The sequence below is a fragment of the Rhinolophus hipposideros genome (assembly GCF_964194185.1).
Source record: "Rhinolophus hipposideros genome assembly, chromosome: 10".
Lineage (NCBI taxonomy): Eukaryota > Metazoa > Chordata > Mammalia > Chiroptera > Rhinolophidae > Rhinolophus > Rhinolophus hipposideros.
This window is the reverse complement of record NC_138056.1, coordinates 6,026,716-6,045,880: the sequence shown is the minus strand read 5'-3', so window position 1 is coordinate 6,045,880 and position 19,165 is coordinate 6,026,716. Positions and strand designations below refer to the sequence as shown.

The 19,165-nt window shown below is 56.7% G+C and overlaps 2 protein-coding genes across 3 annotated transcripts; both read right to left on the bottom strand.

The window, feature by feature from the left end:
• Positions 1 to 58: 58 nt before the first annotated feature.
• KCNK7 (potassium two pore domain channel subfamily K member 7) lies at positions 59 to 2,547 on the bottom strand (the record flags this gene model as incomplete). Its single annotated transcript, XM_081062229.1, has 3 exons — positions 59 to 264; positions 537 to 935; positions 2,229 to 2,547. The coding sequence occupies 3 exons, from the start codon at positions 2,545 to 2,547 to the stop codon at positions 59 to 61; spliced, it is 924 nt and encodes a 307-aa protein (XP_080918355.1).
• Positions 2,548 to 3,933: 1,386 nt separating this feature from the next.
• Positions 3,934 to 18,879, bottom strand: MAP3K11 (mitogen-activated protein kinase kinase kinase 11). Of its 2 annotated transcripts, none has more exons than XM_081063015.1 (10): positions 17,658 to 18,879; positions 13,091 to 13,271; positions 12,747 to 12,895; positions 12,466 to 12,641; positions 12,067 to 12,310; positions 11,481 to 11,594; positions 10,695 to 10,830; positions 10,510 to 10,601; positions 5,395 to 5,802; positions 3,934 to 4,802 (listed from the first exon to the last, which is right to left on the bottom strand). In XM_081063015.1, exons 1-10 carry the CDS (start codon positions 18,391 to 18,393, stop codon positions 4,465 to 4,467), a joined length of 2,574 nt encoding a protein of 857 aa, XP_080919141.1. In that variant the 5' UTR covers positions 18,394 to 18,879; the 3' UTR covers positions 3,934 to 4,464. The 2 variants fall into 2 exon arrangements, with proteins under 2 accessions (XP_080919141.1, XP_080919142.1); XM_081063016.1 differs by having other exon boundaries at positions 3,934 to 4,778.
• Positions 18,880 to 19,165: the final 286 nt, after the last annotated feature.

Sequence of the window (19,165 nt, the reverse complement as noted above, 5' to 3'; positions counted from 1 at the left end):
GGCTTCCTCCTCAGGCGTCTCCACCTGAAAGGAGTTCAGCTTCATCACCTGACACCTGTCAGCAAGCTGGGGCTTGTGCTGGGGTTGTGGTTGAGGGGGGCAGGGTGCTCAAAGACAGTTCGTCCTGGCCTAGGATGCCACCTTGGTCCTCGGTGGTCAAAGGACCACTGGACCCGAAGAACTTCACCATGGCATGGACCTGTGGCAGCTCCGAGAATGTCTCCACAGCCAGCAGCATGGCCAGGAGCCCCAAGAGCAAGTAACCTGGGGGGGAGAGGTTGCGAGGGCAGCTCTGGGGTGCTGATGATGCTCCCTGCTCCCAGCCTGGTGATTCACCCTGGCACCTGATGCCACTCACAATTCTCTTAACACTGCCACCTGGGTTATTTCAACTACAAATACCACACCACACCCCAGGCAGGATCCCTCCATCTGTGAGGCTCAGCCCCCCACCCCCACCCCACGGGTTTATGGGAGTTGTAGTCCAATCTCCTCATCCCTCCTCTCTCCCTGATGCTCCTTGGAGCTGGACTCACTGAGAAGTGCGATCTGGCCAAGATGGTAAAGCGCTGGATGCAGGTCACGGCCGTGACCAGGCAGCAGGTCCCCCAGACCAATGGTGCTGAGCGAGCTGAAGCAGAAGTAGATGGCCTCCAGCAGGCTGTAGTTGCCCTGTAGACCCCACAGAACCAGTGCTGGTAGCAGCACGAAGGTACCAGCTACTAGCAGTCCCAGTCCAGCTGCCTGCAGCAGCGCAGCCCTGGCCGGTGCCAGCTGCCAGCGGACAGCTACCCAGGCAAACGGGCAGCTGAGCAGAGGCAATAGGCAGTGACGCAGTGTGGCCACAAGTGCTAAGGAGGCTGGCAGCCCCAACGCTGCGTAGACCACACAGAAGGCCTTTCCACCTGCGGATAACGGGGCCATGTGGCCATAACCTGGAGAAGGGAGAGACAGTGGATAATGAGCACTTGAGTGGAATGCCTACTAGGGTCCCCACTTCCCCCAACATCGATTCAGCAGAAGGCTGCCCTCTAGTGTCTGAGATGCCCAGAACTGTTCAGGTCCGTGTTCTGTGGCTCTGCTCACTCTGGGGGTCTTGGACAAGTCCCTTAACCCCTCTGGGCTATTCTTATTTTCTGGAAAATGAAAGAAAAGAGACAGTCTGCCCTCAGTCCTCTTCCAACTGGGACAATTCTGAGAACTGCTGTCCTGCCCCAGAGGGAGCCTGGCTTTCTGAGATTCCTCAGTTCTGCCCACTTCCCCTGGGCAGAACATCACCTACTCTTTCATTCCCCAAAGGTGCATCTAGTTATCCTGTGTGCTGGGCCTTGCACTGGAATCCAAGTCTGCTCAGGCCCTGCCATTTGGTGGGGAAGATAGGAAAGTCAGTCAAGACCCTTGACATCAAAGCTGCAAAAGAGGCGGCGTGCATGAGAGAGGGCACTCAAGCCAAAAGAGCATGTGCAAAGGCAGGGAGAACAGGATCAGCTAGTCCAGAGGTTATAAACTCAAATGCCTAGAGGAGCCAGATGTGAGACAAGAAGGAGGGGTGGGAAGTGGGGTGGACTGGAGCGCATGTGCAGGCCCTGTTCCACTCCAGCCAGTATTTGGCCTTGCAGGGATTCGGGCTCAGTGAAAATAGATTTTTGGATTTTTCCAAAAGAAGTTGGAAAACACTTTAATTTAAAAAAATATATAGAGACTTTGCCAGACAAAATCCCCCTAGGGCTGTGGGTCCCATTACTTTATTTCCTTGGGCCTTCCCACAATGCTTCCTCTGCCAGGAATTCTTTCATCCCTCATCTCTGTGTCTTCTTGCCTTAGCTAACATCTCATCAGGACTTCCTCCCCTAGGAGACTTCCTTACACTTCCTCTTGAGTTGTGGTCCTAATCTGTACTCCCCGGGTTAATTCATTTCCCTCCATCCAAGAAGCCATCCCATAATTTGTTCCCTGCCTCACCTCAAGCCCATGGGGTCTCAGCACCTCTCCTGGGTATCAAAGGGTGCCTGGGGGTGGGGCTGGGGAGGTCACACCCTTCCTGGCAGCTGAAGTTGAGGTACCAGTTAGGGTGTGTTGGTGTGGAGAGCCCCAGCTGTGATGTCAGGCCTAATAAGGCCTGAGCTCTGTCTGGCACTTTGGGGCTGGGGGAAGAGCTGCACTCCCAGGGATCCCAGGGAGCCATGGCCTCAGGAGCCCCCTCCTGCCCGGCCGCCTGGCGGCCTTACCCGTGGTGGTGAGGATGCTGGTAGTGAAGAGCAGGGCTGAGGGCAGATCCCAGTTCCTGGCCTCGGAGCCATTGCCCAGGCTGGAGACCCCATGGGCCTGGGCTATCAGGGCGGTGCCCAGCAGCTCGTCTAGTGCCCCGGGTGGCAGGCAGGCTCTGTACTCCGCCTGGAAAGTGACCAACTCGGTCCTGAGTTTGGCCTGGAGCTGAAGTGCTGGTGGCCCCTCCAGGGCCTGGAACACCACCGCTCCAAGCCCCAGGGCCAGCAGGTGAGCCATGACCAGTAGCCCATATCGGGCCCAGGGCCTTAGACCCCACATGGTGTGCTGCCAGGGAGTCTGAGGTGCTCTGGGAGCTGGCTGCTCCACCGCAGGCACCTGGGAGGGGCTGATGGGTGGGGCTGGGGGGAGGTGCTGTCTGTGTAGGTGGCTGAGAGGGAGAGAAGCCTGGCGCACAGCTGGGGTGTGTGGATTGAGGAGAGGAGACAGTTTAGGCTTGAAGGGAGTGGGGTCACTCCTCCCAGTTTCTGGAGCTATTATTTCGCTAATCTCCTGAAGCTGGGGTGGTGAGGGCTGGGTGGAGGAAGGTGAGGCCCAGAGAGGTAAGTGACTGGCTCCAAATCACACTGGTAGTTTTTTCAAGGACACACTCAGTCATGTACTCCATTCATCCCCTCAGCAGGGGCTTGAGGACAGACACAGGTCCCTTCCCTCCTAGTGTTCACGCAAGAAACTTGTTAGCAAGGAAACATGACATGTTCACCTTGTCATTTGCTCCCTAAAGGAAACCTTTGGCTAATGGGAGAGAACTGTCATTGGGAAGGCTTCCCTGGGAGTGACATTTCAGCTGGGGGATAAAAGGCCAGTTGAGGGAAAGAGCTTGGATGCGAAAGGAACAGGACTGGCTGTGGGGGGAGAGCAAGGGGTTAAGGATGCAGGACCTGGAAGGCAAGTGTGCCCCAGGGGACCTATGGGGGTGTTACTGTAGGGGTCCTGGATGGAAAGCACAGTGGGAGAGGAATGTGGGATTTGGGATGGGTCTGGTGCAGACGGGTGTGTTAGGCGGTTGAGTATGCAGAGGGCCCTGGGCCCTTTGTGCCCTGCCCTCCCGAGTCCCACACTGCTGAACGCTGGCTACACAGTAAACCTGTCTGCCATGGAGCATGCCGGGGAAGGGGGCGGGGGCAGAGGAGCCTGGACTAGGATTCCCATAAACCGTAGAATCCCATGGCAGTAAGGGAACTGTGAGTGGAGCCAGGTGGCCGGGTGGGTCACTCCTGTGTCCAGCCCAGGGATAGAGACACACCCAACACTCCCCCCACAAGATGCTGCCCAGAGAGCTGTGGGTTCCTGAGTTCAGCGGGCTGCCCTGGCTGGGAGCCAGAGTCCCAGGGGAGGTAACATCGCAGCTGGCCCTGAGGCTAAGCAGGGACCATCTGGCAGCAGGATGAATCAGGGTGAAGAGTTGCTTGAAATAGTGGGAAAGGCCTGGCAAGGGTGGAGAGGTAGGTAAGGCCAGTGCGTGTGGGTGCAGGGAGGCTGACAAGGGCCTTCAATGCCCGACTGAGGCTAGTGGACTTGACCCCAGGAGAGGGGTGTGGTGCAAAGCCTAAGCCCAGGCCCATTGTTCTGGGGGCATGAGGTCACCAGGGTCATGTGGTGGCTTGGGTCCCTGGTTACCTCCAAGAAAGGTGACAGGCTATGCTTGGGGAGACAGCTTGAGGAGTTTATTTGGCTTCATTGGATCCTGAGGCCGAGGCCCCAACCCTGGCCGGGGCAGCAGAAGGCACCCAGAGAACCCCCGCCCCAGATGACCCCCAGAGTAGGGGGGTCCAGGCGCTAAGCCCTGGGGCGGGGGCCACAGTAACAGGACTTGGTCAAAAGTGCTGGTGACAGCTGAGGCCAGCCCCTCTCCCTCGCACCTCCCCTCCTCCCGGCACTACCCCTGGGGGCAATTCCCTGAGACAGGCTATGGTCCTCCCAACCAGCTGGGTACAGTGTCGGGCCCCAGGGGGGCAGGTAAGTCGGGGGGGGACCCACAGGTTGCAGGTGTGTGGGGGGTGCAGGCCCCCCATCCAGTGTGAAGGCTTCCTGTGCAGTGTAGTGTTCCTGACCCCCAAAGGGGGCGGGGTCCCTGGGGGAAACCAAGGCAGCTACAGAGGCTTGCCCAGCTCCTGTTCCAGTGTATGCTGTGGCCCATCTAGGGCAGCTGGAGCGTGGGGGAGCAGCCCGGCCCACTCAAGGCCCTGCCTCCGGCATCCATGGGGCCTGGGCACTTGTGTCTTTGGTCTGCGCCCTGCAGTCCTGAGGGCCCCCCCGGAAGGGGTTGGCAGGTGGAGAGTCCCAGAAGGGGTCCGAGTCTGGGAACAAGGTCCAGGGTGCCCGGCGGGGCGCAGGCTGTGGTGAGGGCAGAGGCGAAGGCCGTGGTCCAGCTGACACAAAGCTCCACGGGTCGATTCGGCTGCGAAGGGGTGAGGGCCGAGGTCGGCTGATGAGGCCCAGGGGTGGTGAGCGTGGGGTGCCCGGGGTGCCAGGAGCGGAGCGGGATATCCCTGGTGGGGGTGAGACAGTGCTTCCTATGAAGGGTGAGGGAGGGACACAGGGTCAGGCAGCCACTTACTTATTCCTGGGTGTCCCTGGGAGGCACTGCCCTGCTATGGGCCTCAGTTTCCCCATCTACACAGTGAGCTACTTGACTCCTAACTTCCATGGTCCCTTATGCTCCATGGTGCACCTGATACTATGTAGTGTTTAAAAGCGAGGCCTCTGGAGTAGACAGGCTTGGGCTTGGATCCCAGCTCTGCCACTTACTAGTGGGGAGCCACGAGTCCTAGCTGTGTCTTAAATTTCCTCATGGAAAAGAGAGTCTAACAAGAGCAGCTAGTTCACAGAGTTCTTATGATAAATGAGACAATCGTCTGAAGTATCAGGAACCTGGCACAAGTAAGCAACCAGTAGGAGTCTGCTATCATAATTATTACTTCTATTTTCTCACCACCAGCCTGGCCCGGAACCAACCCACCCCTGACCACTGGGTGGCTGACCTTAGAACTCCGTTCCCTACATGCGTGCTCAGCGTCCCGGCTACTGTGACCGAGCCTCACTGCCATGCATGTCCCCACCAGCCCCTCCTCTCCATCACTGACAAGCATGCAGCTGGCCACTCACCACGCCTCTCTTCCTCGCGCCGGGGGCTCTTGGCTGACGGTTGGCCAGTGGGGCCACCCAGCTCCAGCAGCAGGGGTGTGGAGGTGGGCGGGCCCGGAGCATCGGGGCTCAACCGGAGGGTGGGGGCGACCGGTGTCTTGAGGGAGAAGCGGATGAGCGGGGCTGGAGGAGGCTCGGCGGGGGATGGAGTGGGCTGCGGTGCGGGGGCCACTGGTGAGGGGTCCCCACGCTCGCGGCCGGGGCCCCCGGGCGGCTGCAGGTCGCGGCCGAGGCCCAGCGAGGCGAGCAGGGCGGTGCCACGCAACAGCGCGCGCTGGATCAGCTTGGGCGTCCCGGAACCGCTACCGCGTTCTGCCACAGCCGGCCGCCGAGACTCCTCTGGCTCCGGGCTCGGCCGCGGGGGGTTACCTGGTGGCCGGGGCAGGGCACAGGTTAGGCCATCTTAAGGTAGGGTTCCCTCCGTGGCCCCAGAATAAGGACTGAGTTCTCCCCACACCTTCCCTGACCAGGCCCACGATGCCTCCATCACATACACACATTCTGGCCTTCCAGAGGACAGTGCTGGCCAAGGAACCTCCCAAGCCTGGGAGGCAGGCAGGTGCCCTGGAGCCCAGAGATGGGGAGGTAGGGGCAGGAAAGGGGGTCCACCAGGAGGCAAGCTGAGTCCAGATCACAGTGGGCTGCAGTAACCTCCATGGCCAGCAGGGAACATCTGCAAGGCCCCAGGGACAGGACTGGAACTGGTGCCCTATGGCCCTCCATCCTGGCTGGGCAGAACCTGGCCCCTCTGCCTGCCTGCCCCCCCCCCGCCCCCCGCTCCAGATAAGGTAGCTTATATGGGGCACGCAGGTCAACTCCAATGTACACCATGGCCCCAGAGACACTCACTGTCCCCATTACAGAAATGAGGAAACTGAGGCTCGGGTCAGTTATTTGTGCCAGGTCCCAGTTGAATGATTTAGGGGCATTATGTTGTCTGAGCCTCATGCCTCAGGGGTTCTAGGTTCGGAGAGGTTAAGCGCTGTGTAGCCAGTAAGGGGTGGAGCTGGCCTCACTCCAGGAAGGGCCAACAGAGCCTTTGCTCTCTACCATTTCCCAACCAGACTCTGCTCTGGATTTCAGGACATCTGTGTCCTACCTGTGGGCCTAGGGAGCCCATCATTGAGGAGGTAGGGAGTGTCTATGATGGCCTCCCACAAACCCCAATTTTGTCAGGTTCTCTTTGGCTCTAGAACTTGCCGTGGCTCTTCACTTCCACTAGATGAAAGTCCAAACTCCTTGGCTGGGCTTTCAAAGCCCTCCCCAGTCTCGCCCCTACTACCTTCCCCTTCTTCTTTGGGCCAGGCATGGAGTGGGCCTGCCTGGAGTGGGCACTGGGCTGTATGTCAAGAGGAAGAAATGCAAGGCTGGGAAAAATGAGCTTCTACTATGAACCAGGACTTGGCTGAGGGGGGGTGGGGGTCCCATTCTCAGTCACAACCCTTACCCAGTGTCTCTACCTCTTGAGACAGGTCTCTGCATAAAAACTCCCCATAATTTCCAGGTCCTTCCTGAATTGGCTCCTGACTGTTTTTCTAGCTTCATTCACTCATTCATTTCACAATCATCCACTGACCAATATACTGGAGCTGCACTGGGCTTCACAAACCCAGGAGGACAGCCTGGCCCCGCCTGTCACTCCCTGGGTCTTGACACCCCACTAAGTCCCAGCCAGGCTTCCTCTTCCTCAGGTCTGGGAGCCTCCTGCCTGTGCACACTATTCCCAGCACACCTCTCCCACCCATCAACACACAGCTCAGATGTCACCTCCTCTGTGAAGCTTGATATTGTGATTTATAATAAGAAACATATTTGGTCTTCCTCTCATTCCTGGTACAGAGCTCCTAAAACCCTTGGAATATTCCAAGTGATAGAGAGATAGAAGTGAAAGGATTGTCTTTTTTTATTCATGACAAGCCCCTTTTAACAGCACCTGACTTCATATTAATGAGGTGACTTTTGGAAAGCCCCTAGGGATGGGGTCTGGTTGCCAAAGGAACCAACCATGTGATTAGAGGCTGGAACTTTCAGCCCCAACCCGCTCCAGGAAGGGGAGGGGCTAGAGATTGAGTTCAATCACCAATGGTCAATTCATCCAGCAATCACAGTCACCTAACGAAGCCCCCATAAAAACCTTAGCTGAAGGGGTTTGGAGAACTTCCAGGTTAGTAAACTCATCTGAGTGCTGGGAAAGTGGTGTGTTTGGAGAGGGCATTGTCGCCCCCGTGCCCCTTCCTGAATCCCCTGCCCAATGCATCTTTTCGATCTGGTTATTCTCGATTTGTATCCTTTATAATGAACTGGTAATCTAGTAAGTAAGCTGTTTTCCTGAGTTCTGTGATCTATTCTTGCAAATTATCAAACCTGAGCAGGGGCTGATGGGAACCACTTATTTATAGCCAGTTGGTCAGAAGCACGGATGACCACCTGGACTTGTGAATGGCATCTGAAGTGGGAGCAGTCTTGGGGGGACTAAGACCCTAACCTGGGGGGTCCAGGTAACTAACCAGTTACACTATTGCCAGATAAATAGTGTTGGAACTGAACTGAATTGTAGGACACCCAGCTGGTGTTGGAGAATTGGTCAGGGTGGGGAACAATCTCACACATTTGGTGTCAGAAGTGAGTTGAGTGTAGAGAAAATCAAGAGTTTATTCCTCTTTTAGAAGCCTTCCCAGAATGCCCCCAACCTATGAAGTTATTGCTCATGTTACGCCTCATGCAGCCCTTGCCCTCTTCACTGAGTGCTTCCACCGTACTTATTTATGGGTCTGCCTCATCCTCCAGACTAGGCCCTCTCCAAGGTCAGGGCAGTGTTGATCTCTAACACTCTGATGCTTGGCTCATAAAATGCATCAATACATATTTGATGGGAGAATCCATTCTTAGAATCCTTGCAACAACCACATAAGGTGATTGTTTTTACTCCGTTTTACAGGGAAAGAAACTGATTATTTATATTGAGTTTAAATAGAATGGGAAAAACATGTTTCAGATAGGCAAGAAAAATGGGACAAAGCTAAATGAAGATGGAGGTCAGTACATAAAATGAGAGTGGGAAGAAGTTCCTGCAGTCGATGGCCCGAGAGACTGAGGTTCCGAGAGGTAAGTGACTTGCCCAAGGTAACTGAGCAAGGGTTTAATCTGCCTCTAAGTTTCCTGGCACTGAGAGTTGGCAACCCAGCTGTTTAGGAGAGAGCAGCACAACCATTCTTGACCCAGGGATGAAGGTAAACTCACTTCCCTAGGGCCTCACGGAGAAGACATGGCCATGTCGTAGTCACCAGCTCCAGGGCAATTTCTGTCAGTCTGGCCCGACTACATCCACCAATATGCAACTCACTGCAACCAGTTCCCCGGGGGCTGGGACATCCAGGTGGGGATGGGAGTGGGAGACGGGGCTCCTCAGTGGCATGGCTTATGCCTGGGACAATCTCACAGGATCTTCTTTGATTCTCAGCCAGGCTTCTGATTCTGGACAGCTGGGAGGTCATGGTCGTGCACTCTCATGGGCCCAAGTTGGCGACTGGAATGTGGGCTTACACGAGGGGAACCCAGTGCTCAGCTAGCAGCTGAGCTGGGGCAGGTGATGTCCTTTTAGGTAAGGTGGCAAGCTTGAGAAGGATGGGATCCAGGTCCTTGGGTCCCTGCCCAATTACTCAGGGAAGGCAAGGCCAAAGGGATCTGCAGAACATTATCGGGCTGCTTCCACCTACACACCTGGGTTGGCAGCACCTCAAGTTCTCCATTGACCCTCTGGCCTGGTACATTCTAGAGCAGATGAATCCAAGCAGGCCTCTTAGCCTCCCAAGTCTCAGTTTAATCCCTGCGGCACAGCCAGCTTGGGGCAGTGCAACTGCTGGAGTAGAAAATGGTGCTGCACATGCGGGCCGAAGGCTCTGCCTCTGGAGTCAGACCTGGTTCAAATCCCTGCTCTACTGTGTGCCCTTCATCAAACCACTCAACCTCTCTGTGCCTCAGTGTCTTCCTCTATAAAAACGGAGCTATTAATATTACCCACCTCATGGCATTGCCTGGCACATAGGAGGGACCCAATAAATGTTAGCTGTTGTGATTACTACCAAATGTAGCTCAGCTAATGGTGGAGGAGATGTGCTGGGTGGAGTGAGAGGAGAGAGTCTGAACCGTTTCCTGAATAGGACTCTAGCCTGACAGCGCTAAGCCAGATGCTGTGTTCTGGCTGTGAGAAGCAGGTGTAGCTGGGGGCTCTGAAGAGACCCATGGGCAAGGGAGGCTGCAACTTTCTAGCCTCTGCCAATGCTGGGCAATGTTGAGCTGAGCCCTTATCCCTCGGGCATGGGAGCCTTGCTCTCTACCTGACTCCCTAGCTTCCCAAGCAGTTTGCATGTGAAAAACTGTTTTCCACATGAAAGCTTCTGAGGAAGCTCACCGTGAGCACAGGAGTCAGTCTCTCTGGGTTCAAATCTTTAGCATGGGGCTTTAGGTACGTTACTTCACCTCTTGGAGCCTGTCTCCTCATCTCTACAATGGGGATAATAACAGCATCTCCCTCACAGGGTTGTTGCTTAGATGGAATGCCAGGCACATAGTAAGTCCTGTTATTACCACAGAGAAAAGAAAAGCCCAGAACTACCCCAGATGAAGTGATAATGGGCCCTGGATTCCCACCTGCTCAGCTTTCTTATCCCCTTCTCCACCTACAAGCTCCTTAGAAGGGACTCTGAGAAGTACAGTGTGGCAGCCACTTGTCTGTCTACACCCCACATCGGCAGTTTCCTTCTCCTCTATAAGCCCAGCTTCCCCTGTGTCCCAAATGGGGGGATGCCATTCCATCTTCCTTCCTTCCTTCCCTGGAGCCTGCTGAGGGCACAGTGGCTGTCACAGGGCCAGGAAAGAGCCCTCTTGCAGGCCAGGCCTGACGGAGGGGGACCAGACTCTGGGCTCCCTGAGGCTTGGGCTGTATCCAGCTCAGTCATGAGCCTAAAGGTCAGACCTGGAATCTAGGACTGGCGTTGCTGGGCCTGCTGGCTTCTGGTAGCCTTCCTATAGTACCAACAGCAAGGAGTGCAGCTGAGGGGTGACAAGGTCACTCACCATTGAGTGTTGGGGGTGTGGAAGGAGATCCTAAGGGGGATGAATCATCTGAATCCAGGTACCAGGTGGCTTCGTCCATGCGGGACCTTCTCCTGGTTACAGGATGGGAGGGGAGTTGTGCTTTATGAATCTCAGGACTGTTGGGAGGCAGATGCTGCTGGGGTTGGGGGCACTCAGGCACTCACCTCCCATTCTGGGTTTCCCCAGGCTTGGGGGAACTGGGACCCCAGGCCCAGCATGCTCGCCGCTCTCCATTGCTTGAGTCCTCCTGACGTCGGGGGGACTGGCGGCCCCATGCCTGGCCTGGTTCTGCAGGCTCCACTGTGGAGGGAAACCGATGGAATCTGAGCTGAGGTCAAAAGCCCTGATTCTGTCCTCCCCCATGATGATAGTTAGGCTCTATTGGCAACGTCTTAAGAGGATGGGAACAGGCTGGGCCCCAGTCCGTTCCAAAGGTGGACTTTGGGCCACAGAGAACTGAACAGAATTGGGGCAGGGTGGGTGGGTTTGGGTCCTGGGGCTGGCAATAAGGTGGGGCATCTCATTTAGTCCTTCAGCTGGCATTTGCTGCTTAGTAGTTAGTACAGACACTGTAGCAAACTGTCTGGGTTTAAATTTTTATTAGCTGTGTAATGTTAGGCAAGTTAGTTTTTTCACTTTTCTGATTTACTTGGTAATGATAGTTAACTCACGGAGTTATTGTGAAGAATTAAGTTAATATTAGCAATAACATTTAGAAAAACGAGTGGTCACACAATTAGAAAATGCTAGTGTTATACAATTATTTGACTTTAAAAAATTAGTAAAAGAAATGCTGCTTGGGGAACTCAGAGGTAGCAGTTTAGACTGATAGGAGAGGAAGACCGGAGGCTGGCAGGAAGAGGACATGGTGGGTGGATTCACCGCCAAGGACCAAGTTGGACAGACGGATAAGGATTAAGGGAAGGGTACAGGGAGGCGAGGTTTCTTACACTGGATGGCCCGGAACCGGGGAAAGGTGGGTGAGTCCCCAGCTCCGACCTCGAAGACGTTTCTCCTCCGGTCCAGGCCCGGCGAGGCCTGCACAGTGATGCGGTGTTTGAAGTCTGGGTTTGGGAAGGAAGTAAGGTGCAGGTTTGTGGTGGAGAGCAATGATCCCAACCTGCAAGGACCGTCGGCCGGCTCGTAGGCAGTGTAGGGACCGGGCCCGACACGGTGGCTATGTGACTGGGGCCAGCCTCTCGGTAAGGAAAGCGGACCGCCTGGACTCCATCGCTGGAGAAGCGCGGCAGAGTGGGGGATTCCCGGGAGCTTGCCTGCTAGGTCCCTGGGCCTTCCCAGAACTTCCACGAGCCCCGCCCCTCCCGGCCGCAGCCACTCCCAGGCCGGCATGCAAATATTTCCGCCAGAACCCTCCCACAGACAAAATACTTCTAGTCCCACCCCTTCCAACCTTCAGCTCACGGACCCGCCCACCAACACCATAAACCAATCCCAGTGCGGCCAGCAAGTACGCTTGACCCCACCCCTCCGTCCACGCAGCCAATGGCGGGCGGCGTGCTGGGGCCCGCCCCTTACCGAGTGGCATGCTGATGCGCTCGCCGCCGTCCCGCGCGCGGAGCTTGCTGCGCTTGAAGGTGCCGCGGCGGCGGCGCACGTGCGGCCGCTCGCGGTCCACCTGCTGCAGCAGCAGCGTCAGCTCGCGTTCAAACACCTCCAGCTCCCACTGAGCTAGCAGGTGCTCGCGCCGCCGCAGCTGCTCTGCCTGTGACCGCTGCTCGCGCGCGGCACGGGTCAACTCCTCCTCGCGGCTCAGTAGTTCCTGTGCCCCCGACAGAGAAGGCAGTAGGGTCAGTCCAGTACGGACACTGGCGCCCGCTCCCATTCTCTGCCCAATGGAGACCGGGGAGACAGCCCTTCGCGGCACCTCCTTCCAACCCTGGGACCCTGGGACCCTGGGACTCTGACTCCTCCCACCTTTTCTTTGGCCCGCAGCTCATCGAAGAGGCCTTGGATCTCACGCTTCCAGCCTTCCTGCATGGAATGGAAGGAGTCCCGCGGCATTTCCCGCAGGACCTGCGCCTCTAGCGCCTCCAACTGCTGCAGGATGGAGGCGAAGTCGGGCCTGCGGTGGGGGTCCTGCGCCCAGCAGTCTGGGGACACAGCATGAAGGGGGGACAAAATTAGAAGGGGTCTCTGGGTGGCTGTGTCTAAGGCTAAGGAGCTCTGGCCCTCACCCACCCGTGCCATTCCCTTACCGGCCATGAGCTGTGCGAAGGGCTCCGGGCAGGTGGATGGGATGGGCAGTGTAAGCTTGTTAACAGCCACTCCATAGGCCACAGCAAGACAGTCGATGCCACGGTAGGGCACCTCCCCAGTCAGTAGTTCCCACAGCAGCACTCCAAAGCTGTGGGTGAGACAAAGGGTCTGTGTCCCCTCCTCTACTCACTCATTGCCATTTCACCCCAAAGCAACCAAGAACTAAATGGTTTGGGTCCCTCCCGCTAGGCTCCACCTGTCTGTTGAGCACTAGATTTTTGGCAGCCACCTCTGCCTTCTGCAGCCCCACAGCTAGCCTGTCTAGCCTCCACCCAGGCCGCACCTCCAGACATCGCTGCCCTTAGAGAAGGTGGAGGCCTTGATAACTTCTGGAGCCATCCAGGCATAGGTGCCAGCAGCACTCATTTGTGTGGTTTTGTGCCACTCGCGGGCCAGGCCGAAGTCAGTGATCTTCAGGGTCTTGTGCTCCATGTCGTCACCCTCAATGGGCTGCAGCAGCAGAACTGGGGAAGAAGAGGGGCAGGATTGTGGGTGCTCTAGGCTCAGGTGGTAGGGTCAAGGGAGGAGCAGGCAGCAAACTGTCATCTGACAGATATCCTGGCTGGCTACTGGGGACACTGAGGTGGTCTTGCCCTGAGGAGCTCACAGCTGGCGATGGAATAGAATCAGACAAAAATAACAATGCTGGGAAATGTTTACAGAGGGACTACTAGAGACCAGGCATTTTTACACTCAGTTCTAGCACTCACACACACAAAAATCTGTGAGGTAGACATTATTAGATGAAGAAACTGAGCAAGAAAATGAATTGGCCAACGCCATATATAAATAAAGCAGAGATTCCAACGTAGTCTGTGTGGTTCCAAACCCACTCCTATAACTTTCTCCTAATACTGCATTGAATAGAAACCGGCAATATGGCAGCCTTTCAAGCTTTGTGGCTTTAATTTCAAGAGAAACCTGTGTTTTGTCATTTTGTTGAGACAGGATTGTGAATCAGAACCTCTCTCCGGGTGGGGAGCAGGAGAAAACCCTTTGGAAAGGAGACCCAACAGGTAACCACAGGCCCCTGCTGCCCGTATCGCATTGTGGCTAGAACAGCCACTCCCAGTGGAGAGGAAGACTCCAAAGGATAACTATTAATGTAGCTGGATGTTAAGAGAAAGGGGGTGTCTAAGAAAGTGATGGTTCTTGGCCAGAAAGGAAGAGTTTGGGATAAACGTAGGAGTGGATGGTCAGACTTGGCAGGGGCTCATGGCTTTGACCCAAAAGGCGCCACCATACAGAGAGGAGAAGCAGCAACTTGCAAATCTCTCATCAGGAAAAAACATGGCTCAAATGAGAGAAGTTTCAGAGGAATAGAAAGAGGACAAAGTCATAGAATCATCAAGGATCTGAAAGGGCCTCTCTTCTTTTCTGGTTATGGATGACCGCACTGTAGAGAAGTGACATCCAAGCCAATTACGTTGCTGAACACGTGTCATTTCAGAGCACACCTCTCAGCTCTCCTGCCCAGGTGACAGCACTGTAATGGGGGCAGCACAGTGTACTGGGGGTGGAGTACCAGCATGCCACTCGGTAAGGGGCGGGCCCTAGCACCTGACACAGCCCGGTGAGTCAGAGAAGACTTCTCAGAAGAGGTGGCAGAAGCAGGGTATTCACTTTTCCATGCCTAAAACCACAACTGATCCTACTGCTGGCCAAGCTCTTTGGGCCTTGCGGGGGGCATCTGGCACTGCTGCCCAACACTTCCCTGCTGTCCTTGGCAGCCGGGGCCTTTGGCTGCTTCTGCTGTTTCCTTCAGGGCCTCCCCTACCCTCAGCCCTTTCGATTCTGGTATTCCTCAGAGCTTGCCTCTCCTCAACCTCGGCCCACTGCCCCCAGGCTGTCTTGGCATGTCCCAGGTGCCAGCCACCCATTGGCATCTCTAGGCCACAAGTCAATTCAACTGACCACCAGCTGCCCTACCTGATGTCCATACACCCTCAACAACTACCTTATCATTCCACTGTGCCTGCCATTTCTCCTAACTCAGAAAATGATCCTGCAATCCACTCTCTCCTCTGAGCCAAACTGGGGCTCAGTCGTGAACAGCTGAAAAGCTGAAGATGACAACAAAAGTCACCTCAGAGGATTGTCTTGAATATTATATAAAATCACACTTTTTTTTTTTCTCGAAATCACAGTTTTTAAAGCCTTAGCACAGGGTCTGACACCTAGCATGAACATGCTAAATGCCAGTTGTCCTAAAGATTCTGCTGCTCACTAACATCTCTCTGTAGACCTACTCCATCTATTACAACTTCAAGCTTCGTTACAGTCTCTGGCCTGGCTGCTGGAGGCTCAGAACTGGACCATTTAGTAAACCCTACAGAGCTCATTCCCAAAAACAAGTGCAACAGGCTAGGGGCAGGTGGCTGGAATGGGACCAGGCAAAGGGGTCTGTGTGCTGGGGCTGAGGAGGGACTCCTACCTCTTCTGGTGCCAGGACCCACCCGCCCTCTTGAAGACCAACCCTTGCTGCTCCCTGTCACATACGAGTATGGTACCTCACAAACTAGTGAAGCACTTTCTGCACCAGCATTTCAGGATGGGAGGCCAGCCTCCTCTTTTTGGTCAGGTAATTTGAGGCCCAGGTAACACCCAAAGTCTCGGGACTTCTTTGTGCTGGTGGCCTTTCTGCCACCTCCCACTCCCAGCTCGACCTGACACCTGCAAAGCCTCGTCCTGTCCTCTGCACCCCCCGTTTTTCTCTAAATGCCCTGAATTTGTCCCAAGCCAAGTTGCTCTTCTGGTGTCTGACGTAGACCTTTGGGATGGGCAGTCAGGGCCACCCCGAAGAGGGGGCTGGAGATTCCCCTCTCAGTGGCTCCTTAGGGGCTCCCTGGCCTCAGAAAAAAACCTGGCCCTCAGCCCCCTCCCAGGCTAGCCTCTGTGGGCCTCGGGAGTGGCCTAGGCAGCTCACACCTCTTCCGCTTCCTTCCCATGGTCCCTACTTCTCCTTTCTGGGGGCCTGGCCCAGGTCTCCAACTGGGGGGGTTCTTTGGGGGAGAATTGGGGGAGGTCAGGCCCAGGCCGGGCTGGCTGGTCAGTCCTGTGACTCGTGGGCCTGGAGAATTCCCCCTCCTCTCCCTGTCAGGCTTCCTCACAAGGCCCCCATTGTCCAGGAAAATCATGCCATTGTTTCCTGCCTGCGCCCCCCCAGTCCAGGGACATCCCCCCCAATGCCGCAGACAGCACCCCAGGCCTAGAACTTGGGCCTACAAGGTGGGAGGCCAGGCTCAGGAAGGCTGAGGGCACCCTCCCTGCCCTTCACCACCACCCAGACTCTGGGAGGGAAGCAGGGGAACTGGAGGAGAGTAGGGGCGCAATCCCTGGCTCCTTCCTCTCCCACAAACAACCCCCACCCCCAGCTCTTTCCTCCCCTGCAGGCAGCTGGGTTGGGGAGGGAGCAGAGGCTGGAGCAGGGGCAGGAAGCCGGCTCAGGGGCAGCAGGAAACGCAGGAAGCTGTGGGGAGGGTGGGGAGCAGGGGCCTGGGCTATTGTTCCATTTTCTCTGGAAAGAAAACTGGAGGAAAAACAGAAGACGGAGTCCCCTCCCCCTGGGGCCTTCGGGGAATCCCCCTCAGGCTGAGGCAGGGAATGGGGGTACCTAGATGGCTAGAACCCAGAAATGAGGCTGAGAGGTGGAAACTGCCCCCTATGATAGTGGGTGGGGTGGTTGGCAGACATCCCCCGGCCTCTCCAGTCCTAGCAAGGACTTGGACATCACTGGGTTCTGGTGTTCTACTACCCCTAGATCCCTTGTCCATGGTCAGCCCAGGCCAGGAGGCTCAAAATATCCATGCTCCCCCTTCCAAGAGCTGCTCAGTCCTCTCCAGTAACTCCACTGGCCCCTCCTGGACTTCCTTTTGCTCTATAGCCTGCCCCCAGGGCCCCAGAAGGCCCACATCCCCACTACTGTGGTGGGTCCTGCCTCTTGGCCTTTGCTCTTGTCAGGCCCTGCCTGGCTATCCAACTGGGTGCCTCTCTGAACGCTCACTGCTTTTGGCCTGGTGGGAAGCCTGCCTGTTTTCGGAAGGCCTCTGAAACTGTCACTCCTTGTCTTGGGCTCATGCTGAGCACTGTGTGGGGCCTGAAATGGTTAGAGATGGAGTGCTTCCCTGCTTGAGTCTGCCATAGCTCCACCACGCCCACCCCAAATGCTGATTCCAGGTGCGGCCCTTTTGGTGATCTAACCCTCAAATGCCCACACCCACGCTTGAGGACCCACTGTGTGTTAGCATCATACACCAGGGCTTGCCTGGTCCATTAAGCCATTCCCACCCCCCTCCCCTGTTACTCCCTTAATACAGAGTCTGAAACTGAGGCTCTGAATTGAAATAACCACCCGGGGGAGAGGTGGGGCCAGAATTCCAGCCCAGGCCCCAGCCTGGACCACCACAACCACCATGGTGGGGGGGCTTTCCCTTCGGAGAAGTCTGTTCTGAAGGAGCTGCCCATCACAAATGGAGGGGAGTGCAGAGAATCAACAGCACAAGTGCGAACTTTAGGGGAGGGGAAGATGAGGAGTGCCAGGATCCAGCGCCCTGCTTCCTTAAGGTGGTAGCCATGGTTAGGCAGGGTACTTATGGCCCACCTGAGAGATCCCAATTTTTTAACTTGGCATCTGTGAGTTGGGGCCAAGGACTTCTGGGGCTGGGGCATGAAGGACTCTGTTTGGTGTCTGGGACTTCTGCTCTGGGGACAGTGGAGATCCCAGCCAATTGGGACTCCCTTAGGGCAAGAGCTCCGGCCTCTAGTAGATCCCCAGGTAGGCTCAGCTGAGAGTAGGCAATATGTGTGTGCTTAGGCCACGCCACCCTCCAACCATGCTCCCCACAACTCACTGTTGTTGGACTTGAGGTCTCTGTGGATGACGGGCACCAGGGCCTCACAGTGCAGGTAATGCATCCCACGGGCAATTTGCACAGCCCAGTTGACCAGCACGTGGGGGGGCACACGCCGCCCAGCCAGGGCACGGCTGAGGGGCCCACCAGCTGCATACTCCATCACGAGGCACAGATTGGGTTCCTCCAGGCACACGGCCTTGAGGGCAATGATGTTGGGGTGTGCCAGCATGGCGAAAAGCCGGGCTTCCTGGCGCACGCTCTCAGCTGTCACGCTGATGTCCTCATCGGGGTCCTGTCGAGCTGCCTTTACGGCCACCAGCTCACCTCGCCAACTTCCGCGGTAGACCTTGCCGAAGCCACCAATGCCTATCACCTCTTCCAGCCGCAGCTCCTGGAAGCTGGCCACCTCGCAGGGGGGCGGGCCGCCCCGAGACACATAGTTGGATGGAAAGATGCCTACCTGGCCGCCCACCTGGCCCGCCCACCAGCCCTCATCGCCTGAGATGGCTGCATCCCGGGACAGCACCTCCACACGGTCGCCCTTCCGCAGGGCCAGCTCGTCTTTCCCATTGGGCTCGTAGTCAAACAAGGCTGTCCACACGGGGTTGGCATAAGCTGCTGCTTTCGGGGACCCCTCTGGCCAGCCTCCGCCGCTGCCCCCGCCGCCCCCACTGCCACCGCTGTTCCATGACCCCAGCGGGCTCTTGAGGAAGAGGTTCTTCAAGGGCTCCATGGCTGGGAGCCGGCGTTGGGGCGTGTGGGGGACCTTCCCTGGGTGCCCCTGGTCCCCACCCCTGCTGGCTGGCGAGGCCCTAGTCCCAGAATCTGGGCATCCGGGCCTTGGCCCTCAGCCCCAGACCCACGCCTCTCTGGGGAGCCAGGAGTGTGGCCTCCTGGCCCGCTGCATCTCCAGCTTCTAGAGGAGGGCCACCCAGGGCAGTGTGGTCAGGCTCGGGGGATGGGACCCCGAGGTCTCCGGTGTCTCACCATTGCCAGTTCCGAAGGGCCGGGGTGTGCCTCAGTCCCAGATCAGTCTTGGGAGCCTGGCTCCAGCACCCGCCAAGTGAAAGGTGGGGCCAGAGAGGGGCAGCGCCTGGACTTCGGTTGGGTCTTTTTGCGCAGCGCTGGCTGAAGTGTCCTTAGTTGAGTCGAGCCGCCCCTTCCAGGCCCAGCTCCCTTGGCCAGACCGCTCCAACCCCCGTTCCCTTCTTCCTCCTCCCTTTGTACTTTGGCCCCGGGGGCGGGAGGCAGAGGTGGAGGGTGGAGTTTCACTTTTTTCCGCTCTTCTCCCTCCTGCAGGAAACAGCATCAGATGACGCGAGCTTGTAGCACCGCTCCCCTCTCAGAGGCTGCAGGCGGCTGAGCCTCGGGAGTTCCCTGGTAGGCGGGCGAGGAGGGGCAGAATGAGGGGAAGGGTACCGCGAACCCCCCATCACAGCGGGCTTAGGGTCGAGGTTGTTCTTTGCTAAGGACGTGCCACCACCACCCTCTACATCCGCATCGGC